This window comes from Oreochromis aureus, linkage group 2 (assembly GCF_013358895.1).
Source record: "Oreochromis aureus strain Israel breed Guangdong linkage group 2, ZZ_aureus, whole genome shotgun sequence".
NCBI classification, from domain to species: domain Eukaryota; kingdom Metazoa; phylum Chordata; class Actinopteri; order Cichliformes; family Cichlidae; genus Oreochromis; species Oreochromis aureus.
Window position 1 is genome coordinate 16,417,181 of NC_052943.1, and position 8,881 is coordinate 16,426,061.

At 39.9% G+C, this 8,881-nt stretch overlaps 1 protein-coding gene and 1 long non-coding RNA gene across 2 annotated transcripts; one reads left to right on the forward strand and one right to left on the reverse strand.

Moving 5' to 3' along the window:
* The first annotated feature begins 3,079 nt into the window (after positions 1 to 3,079).
* p2ry4 (pyrimidinergic receptor P2Y4) lies at positions 3,080 to 6,296 on the forward strand. The gene is made up of 2 exons (XM_031735111.2): positions 3,080 to 3,421; positions 4,861 to 6,296. The coding sequence occupies exon 2, from the start codon at positions 4,912 to 4,914 to the stop codon at positions 6,001 to 6,003; it is 1,092 nt and encodes a 363-aa protein (XP_031590971.1). The 5' UTR covers positions 3,080 to 3,421; positions 4,861 to 4,911; the 3' UTR covers positions 6,004 to 6,296.
* LOC120442701 lies at positions 4,075 to 8,678 on the reverse strand. Its single transcript, XR_005614878.1, has 4 exons — positions 8,592 to 8,678; positions 6,550 to 6,731; positions 5,776 to 5,871; positions 4,075 to 4,119 (listed from the first exon to the last, which is right to left on the reverse strand). It is a non-coding gene; the product is annotated as an uncharacterized LOC120442701 (long non-coding RNA).
* Between the last annotated feature and the right edge of the window lie 203 nt (positions 8,679 to 8,881).

Genomic DNA, 8,881 nt, shown 5'->3' on the forward strand with positions numbered 1-8,881 from the left:
ATATCGCCTTTCAAGCTTGTTAGAATTCTACAAACTCAGATATTGTCTTACATATCGTATTGCCATGAAAGGTTGCATGTTTCACTATGGTAAATAGCTGCAGCTATTTTCAATTTTCCCACCAAAATATAAAGAAATGAAGGTTTGCCCAAGACTTTAGCACAGCACTTCACATCGGATACGTCCGTACAGACTGAAATTACGCCCAAAACATATGAGAGTTGCTTTAGCTCACCTATAATGACACATTATGAGGTAAAATGATACATTTCAGCAGAAAGAGGTGAGACAACTGTGAAGCTGACTCAGAACCAACAAATAATCCCCTCAGCGTGTGAATGTTTTTCAGGCTTTAACAGTTGCATTCATTTGAGGTAGTTACTTACTCCAGTACAGCCAGCAGCAGGCATGTGTCAGTGACCACTAAGTCAGTGACTTACTAATTGTAGTGATGTCATCACCAGAGGAGTGCTGGTAAGTTCAAAGTATGAAGCAGCTGGCTTTAGAAGTAAAACAAGTGTTTTTTAAAGTCACATGCTTTGCTGTATATGGATTTAAGCTGACATACAAAAAACTGCCACTTAGCAGACAGCAGCATAATAGAGTAAAGAAAGAACAAGAAACCCACATTACATTTATAAGATACACATCTAAACTACTCTCATGACTATGCAGTAAAAATTAAACTGCCACCAAGTAATGTAGTTTAGCACAAAGGTGTGTGTTCGTTTGTTTTCTGCCAGCCTCATGAAGCAATAACAAGCCAAGAAATAATAACCTAACATAAACCACTAGTGTTAAAATGTCAGAGAGTTCTTTGCTTTAGCACTATATGGAATAGAAAAACAACGTGTTTGTTACAGATCTTTAAATCTTCTGGGTTTTGTTATCTTTGAATACAGGAAGTCTAGTTGCTTTGTCCTGTCTGGTCTTTATGCTGAATTATTTTTTTTGCGCTACACGTATGAGAATATGATCACTTTTCTCATCTGGTTTTTAGTAAGAAAATGACTGTGTTTTTCAAGAATTTGCTTGCGGTCTGATGCGTTAACATCTCATGTGTCCATTAACACTTAACTGACCAATAAGGAGCTTCCTCTGTCAGTGGCCCACTCACATTCCAGATGTTTAAATCACCCAAACTCTTCTGTACACAGAAACTCTGCACTTCCCGCAAGATGACCTTCCCGCATGGAGACACATTCACCAGGAAGCTGATCCGCGCACAATCAAACATGGTTACTGTGCCTTTGACATAGTAACCTTCGAGTGAAGAACAACAGTTTCCTTTTGAGAGGGTTTCCCCTAAAAGATCTTTAACTGGTTTAAAAAGAATTCTGTTTGATGCTCTTTTGTCAAAGTACAACTGACTCTTGTTTAAAATCAGACAACTGTATTATGCAAGGAGATCGTCTCTCTGCATGTCACCTGGACTATCTGGGAACAGATCATAAAATGGCGATTGAAGCAAAATATCTTTGCTATTATCTCTGTTATTGCAATACAGTATTATCTCCTGATATTCAGTGTGTGGATCATCCAAACTTTGGTTTAGGAACTTTGCCTCATTTCATCTTACTTTATTGCCCGTCTCCAACAGCATTATTGCACAACTTACCTGCTTTTATTTCTTTATGATCCAGCTATCGTTACACACCCTAACAATCTTGTTTGGCCCAGAATGCAGTAGAGAGGAATAACTTAATCCCTAACAACTCAAGGAAGATACACCGCTATAAAGTTGTGACTCCTCTGACAGATGGACTGTTCAAATATTATCTCCTATAATATTTCAGTATTGGCTGCTATAAAGTTTTGACATGGGAATGAGTCTCATCTCAAAGACATACAATGCCAGCAGTGGAAGAATTACTGAGCTGTTTTACTAAAGAACAAGTGGCAGTATAGTATAGTACTTTTGCGAGATCCCATGTTGCTTTTGCGAGAAAAGTTTTTAATTTAAGTCCGCTCACTTCCTGGTCAGTACTGAGACCGATGGAAGACACACCTGTGGGAGAGATTCATGGATTTTTATTTGGAGCTTGGCCTAAACTAAGAAAACATGAAATCCTTGCTTGGCAGCAGATACAGTTTTTATAAAAGTCAAAGACATCTGAAGAGAGTTCCTGGTGTAAGGGCACAAAGTCATCCCAAGGCATACTCGGACCTGGTTGAATTCATTAACAACTAGCTGCAGTACCTGCGCAGGGAAGAAAAGGTCTTTCTCAGGATCTTGTAAAAATACATCTTTTTTCCTCCCGTGTTCCTCCCCACAGTGTTTTACAAATGACTGTAGACACTCACTGTCATGCTTCTCTCCTGACCTTTAATTTGAACTGACAATAATTTGAACCAAAAAAATTCAATTTTCATCATTCATCATTTAGATCTGTTGTCCCTGATTTTCACTCCAGTTCTTGTGTAGTTTGGCACATTTCAGCTTTTCTCTCTGTTTCCCTTACTTAGAGCGGCTTCTTGACAGACAGCATTCAATTGAGACCATTTCTGATGAGACTTCAGTGACTGAAGGGCCAGACAAATCTCTCAGGTCTTGCAAAATAGTGCAAAAATACTACTTTATGTACATCAAACTGGGTTATCTTTTTGGTAGATTCAATAAAAAAAAAAGGGGGAACAAATAGAACAGTTGAAACAGACTGCTATAACAAAGCAGATAAAGATAAGATTAAAAACCGGTTCCTTGTTAAGATGTGTTATGTTTAGACACAAAACACATTTCCTGTGTAAGAAGCTTAGCAAATAAAACGACATTCTTCTGAAAACCGTCAGGTACAAGGACCGAAAATGAGTGAAAAAGCAGCCAATGTCCAAAGAAAAACGTGAAAAGACTGGACAACTTTTGCACAAGACTAAAACTCTGCCTCATAAATAAATAAATAAATAAATAAAGGGTTGGTTCAAAACTTTTGCAAAGCACTGCATTTCTTCGTAAGTCGGAGAGACTGGAAACTATCTTTTGATCTCTGTATCCATACATGCATGGGCATGTTTGCCGATCTCCAAGTAAAACTTGCTTGTTCCCCGAATTAAACTCTAGTAGCAGTTCCACGTGTTTCTTTAATTCGATAGCTGCAATAACAGGAATCTGGAGTGGCAGCTTGCCCACTCAGCACTTCCCACTTCAACCACACTCTGCTATCTGCCCTGCATTCCGCGCGAACTGTGCTGGAGTTAAAAATGTCGAGAAATGTATTCGTCGCTGCGCATTAATGTGCGTGGGTTGGACCACAGAGGCAGTGGACAGGGTGACGGAGTGAGAGAAGCAAAGTTTTTTCATACATCTGGATCACGGCTGAGAGTGAAACTTACAATTAAGCGAACTAACTCTGCGTAGCACCACAGTGCAACAACGGGATCGCGATCCGCAACAACAACACGGCTGTGAGGATCCTGTTGGGCGGTGAGTAGCAGTAAATGTCGCGCTTCACAGAAAGGTGCGGAGCCGGATATGCGGAGCTTTTGTAAAACCAAGACAAATTCTTATTCAGGTTAAGGAGATGTAAATGATCAACCAACAGCAATGGAAAGCAACCGATGGAAGTTCTGTTTAGATACAGTTTATTAAACCCTCCTTACATCCAACTTTACACTTCTTTCCCGATAGATTTCCCAGTGAAATACGGTCTACTTTTAACTCCAGTACACCGTTTATATAGTTACCACGCTTATCACCTTTAACCTTAAGGTTGTATATAAACCGATAATAAAAATATAGTTTTATAATGTAATGTTTATTGTTTCCAAACACTAGCCTTTAAGTAGTTAACTAGTTGAATTTTACTTTCTGAAGGGATATTGCTGTGCATAGTGACCATTTAAGCTCCCCTCAGTGTTTTTAGACTATGACTTTTAAGTTAAATGAAGGACTGAAATGCTTTTGACGTGAGTCCAGTAGAAAAAAGTACAGACTAACTGTACTATCATTGCTGATTAATCTCAGATTATTTTCTATCTGATATGGAAGATGCTTTGCACTTATAATGAATCTTTAGTAGTTCTACAATGTCTATGTCACCCACCTGCCAGGTGTGTGCAAGTGGAGCTGCCATGCAAGGTGCTGGCCTGGCAACAGAACAGAGTTGGGGTGCTGTTTCTTGCCTAAGAAAGACAAAATTAGACTGGGGATTGAACCACCAACCCTACAATTAGTGGACAAACTGCTGTACTACCTAAGCACCAGCCCCACCAATCCCTTATTCTAAAAACAAAGTTTTATAGGGGGCAAATTCTTTACATTTAAACTGAAGACGGTGATGTATTTATATGTGCTGCTGTGATATTTTTAATCTTAAAGAAGTGTTTCCTACCAAGATTTTGTCAATCTACTTCCAGTATCGGTATGATGAAAAGTTAGTTTAAGATACGGAAAAGTTTGGAAAAGTTCTTTGTGATCCCAGAAGTATATGTACTCTTTAACATTGAACTTGAATGATTTTGATTTTATTGTTGTTTTCTACTTCTAATCACTACCCAGTGATGTTTTGCAGTGAATCTTGTACCTAAAGCAACAAGATTTACTACATCAGACGAATTGATGATAACCATCATGTTTGAGTTAAAAGTTTTAAAAAACATAATTTATTACCTTAGAAATTTTTGGAATCCATCATAGATAAAGGAAACTGTATATATAAGATAAACCCATACAGAGCCAATAAAAAAGTCTTCCTGTTTAAAACATAACGGTGCCGTAAATTACCCCACTCTGTCATTTCAGTTGCTAAAACAGCTTGGTCCCTTGAGGGATAAATATGCAGCTAACAACCGAAAGAAAGATGAACTTTACAGTTACACAATTTAAAAATCGTCATATCTCAGTGTTTCTTTTTTTCCTCGCAGGTTTTGTCATCTGATAGCTTTAACAGCTGTTCGCACAGGTCATTCATAGATATGGAGAGGGTCACCAGGAGCTCGGGAGGACACAACCAATCCGTGCTGATCTCGATCTTCAACTCGAGCTGTCACTTTGATGAAGAGTTCAAATACATTCTGCTGCCTGTGTCCTACAGTCTGGTGTTTGTGTTCGGCTTTGTGCTCAATGCTGCAGCTTTATGGGTGTTTGTGAAGATGCGTCCTTGGAACGCCAGTACAGTGTTCATGTTCCACCTCGCCCTGTCAGACTTCCTCTATGTACTCTCCCTGCCCACCCTCATATACTACTATGCCAACCGGAGTCACTGGCCATTCGGTGTGGTTGCCTGCAAACTTGCACGCTTCCTCTTCTATGCCAACCTCTACTGCAGCATTCTCTTCCTCACCTGCATCAGCGTGCATCGCTATCTCGGAATCTGCCACCCTATTAAGATGATGAGCCTGGTGAAGCGTCGCCATGCACACCTGGTCTGTGGCATAGTGTGGAGTGTGGTGACTGTGTGCTTGGTGCCCAATATCATCTTTGTCACCACCTCCAGGAGGGGCAATGACACCCTGTGCCATGACACAACAAGTCAGGAGGCCTTCGAGGAGTATGTGGACTACAGCTCTGTTGTGATGGTGCTACTGTTTGGCATCCCGTTCGTCGTCATTATGGTGTGTTACTGCCTGATGGCTCGGGCCCTGTGCCAGCCCAGACAGGGAATATCTTCAAGCCAGCAGAGCGCTGCTTCACGTCAGAAATCCATCAAGCTCATCATCGTGGTGCTTGTGGTGTTTGCTGTGAGCTTCGTCCCATTTCACATCACACGGACCATCTATTATACGGCCCGTGTGCTGGATCTTAACTGTAAATTCCTCAACATAGTAAACTTTACTTACAAGATCACCAGGCCGCTGGCCAGCATCAACAGTTGCATCGATCCCATATTGTATTTCCTGGCTGGGGATCACTACCGCTCCAAAATGATGAATGTTCTGATGAGAAAAAGACAGACAGTGAGCAGCCAAATATCTGAGCAGGCACCAGCACGGCGGAATAATAACGACAGTATTGGTCTGGCTTATAAAAACTCAGCTCTTAAAGCCAGTGAGGATGCTGAGACGTAGTGCCAATTGCGAGGTACCGGTAAATATTTCTGCTCCTGGCTGAACTGTCATTTCCGATGTGAGGATCGAAGAAAAAAGGAACCAGTGTACTGTGACTTTAACTCAGCTAGATAAGCTTTGTGTCTTTCAAGATTTCTGCAGAAAAAAACAAAGAAATGTTTGGGGTTCCTTTTATTTTCTTCAGAATGCTATTTGTAATATAAAAATCATGTATTTTTTTAATGAGTCTGTATCTAACACAAAGGAAATATTATTCATCACTCAACATGTAAATAAACAGTGGTTACACTCCCGTATGCAGTTATTTATGAGAAAATTGTGCAGAAGCAGAAGAAAGTGAGACACTTGAGTTAAAGCCTTTAATACAGGTGCCTTAAAGTAAAATGATGAGACGATTGAGTCAGTCTGTCATCTTTAGTGTAGATAATAAGGTTTGATTGAACACTCGCTGATGAAAATATAACAGAAATGTCTGACTGTTGTCTTAAAACATAAGACAGTTGTGATGTAATCCTTCCTGTTTTATCAACAGTATTTGTGTGTTACCCAGAAACTGCAGCTGCAAGTAGCACAGCCCCGGATCCCAGCTGCTTTTGTCCTTCAACTTTCACAGCTGTCTTTTTCTTTACCATGGAGGAAAGCGGAGAGATGACTCCAGACTGTTTCTGCATTCAAAACCACCCACACCTCTGCAACGGGAGAAGGGATTTTCCTTTTTCCCCTTGTACCTTCGGGATTGACAAATGGAATTCAAGGATAAGTTGGCTGCTTTAACTCTGATAGGTTTTCAAGAGTTGAAATCAGCGTAGGAAAGTTTTACTTAATCACACACAGCCCTCCACCCTTGTTTTTCTTTTATTGCTGATGTATGAAGGTATGCAAGTGCAAAAGTGTTGGGAGCGCACAATCCCAGATGATGCTCTCACAATCTAAAATATGAGGACTACTTCTAAGTCTCGTGGCTACATGATGACATGTTACCACAAGAGACAGAAGTGTCATATCAGTTGCCACAGCCTGATTATGTGGTGAACAACTGGTCAGGGAAAGATTTTACATCTAATCCACATCACCTCGTGTTTAGCAAAATTGAAAGTAACACCTTACGAGACCCAAATAAGGTGTCAACGCAGGCAGTATTTGGGAAGTGAAAGCAGAATATGAGACTCAAACAAAAACAAAACCTGTTTTTCACTGTAATTTACCATCACGTGTGCAGAGAGTGCCCTGGGAAAACTTTCAGATATCAGGGACAAACAAAAACATATAGCTGGTGAAGCAGTTTTGTCCACACCAGATGCCTATAGCAGACTCCTGTATTTAAGAGTAAACCCCTTATCAGCCTGTTTGGGAAGTCTTTATACTGAAATTCCCTAAAGTTGCAAGCCCCCCCCCCCCCACACACACACCTCCCACCCCAAAACAGTTTGCCTTGCACTGAACGGCAGATTTCATTCATTTAGTCGCTTGAAGTAAGCTCACTGGCGCCTCCCCGTGGTCTGATTTAGTCAGGAGGCGGTGCTTAAAAGTTCAGGATATAGTGTCAGGATATAGTGTTGTGTTTTGAATGAATACACTCGATTTTTTAAAAATGCATTACAAAATTCTAAAAATTCTAAAATGACGTTTAAGTGTAGAAAGAAATATTTTTGTGCCACGATCATGACGACGCTGTCTTTAATATAAAAAGAGAAGGAAGCCAGAAGAAACGCGGGAGGATGGACAGGACATCCAAACGGTACCACTTCTGAAAAACACCATGTCTGATTGTTAAGTATTTCACACATCTGCGTAAAATTTCAGGGTGAAAGACCAACCCGAAAGTTAGCATGAGCACCCTGCCATCCACTCCAGAGGTAAAAACAACAACAACAACAACAACAACAACAAAAACCCCATTCATTTTTACATCAATACGTGTAGTACATATGTTGCAGTTAAGCAAGTCATGAACTTCATGAGCATCCGGGTGGGCTCTGTGTGCAGTTTTCCACGTATGAAGGAGGTGCCAGTGCAGACTAAGGTTTCTGAATCAAAAGTAAATCTACTAAGAACATACAAAATCTGGGATATTAGCCTGCACAAAAAGATTTTTGAAAATTAATATTAATTAATAAATTAAATAAATTAATATTTTAACTAATTAAAAAATCAATATCTATCTATCTATCTATCTATCTATCTATCTATCTATCTATCTATCTTTTTTTTTTTTTTAAATTACTGTTTTATGTGCATTTTGTCCTAAATGAGGGATGTTTAATTGAAAAAGCTCAAAACTGATATTGATTGATTCATCTACGCTCCTGCTAACAGGACATGTTGCCACCTTGACCTACCAGAGAAACCTAGGTAGCGCAATTGATGATGTGCGCATGCTCCGATTAGACGTCGCTTTAAAAATCTGAAGAAACTAACCCTTCCTTGGAAAAGCTGTCCTCGCAGCTCTCATTTTAAAATAATATCAGGCGTTGTTGGCTTTTTAAATGTTGCTAACAGCGGCAACTCGGACTCAGGTGCTTTGGTTCAACCTCTCGAAGTTTAAAAAACAAAAACAAATGACGAATATTAATTAAAGGTAAGTTTACCGTTTTGGAGAAATGTTCAGACGTCATACGTTATCAAGGCCCCACCCCACGCCTGCAAGCCAGAATCGCGAGTGTTTCCGCCCATTTTGGAAATAATTTCGCTGGAAAACACACATGGAGCAATAAATGAGCAGGTCTGTCATTGAAAAAGCAGATTAGCAAACAAAAACAGAAGTGACGCTTTAATGAAGCTAACATTTACCGATAATTCTAGACCGCTGATATTTGATTAGAAACTTAAGCAACTGCCACCTCCGTGTTAGAAAAGCACCAAGATCAAAGCGTACAAA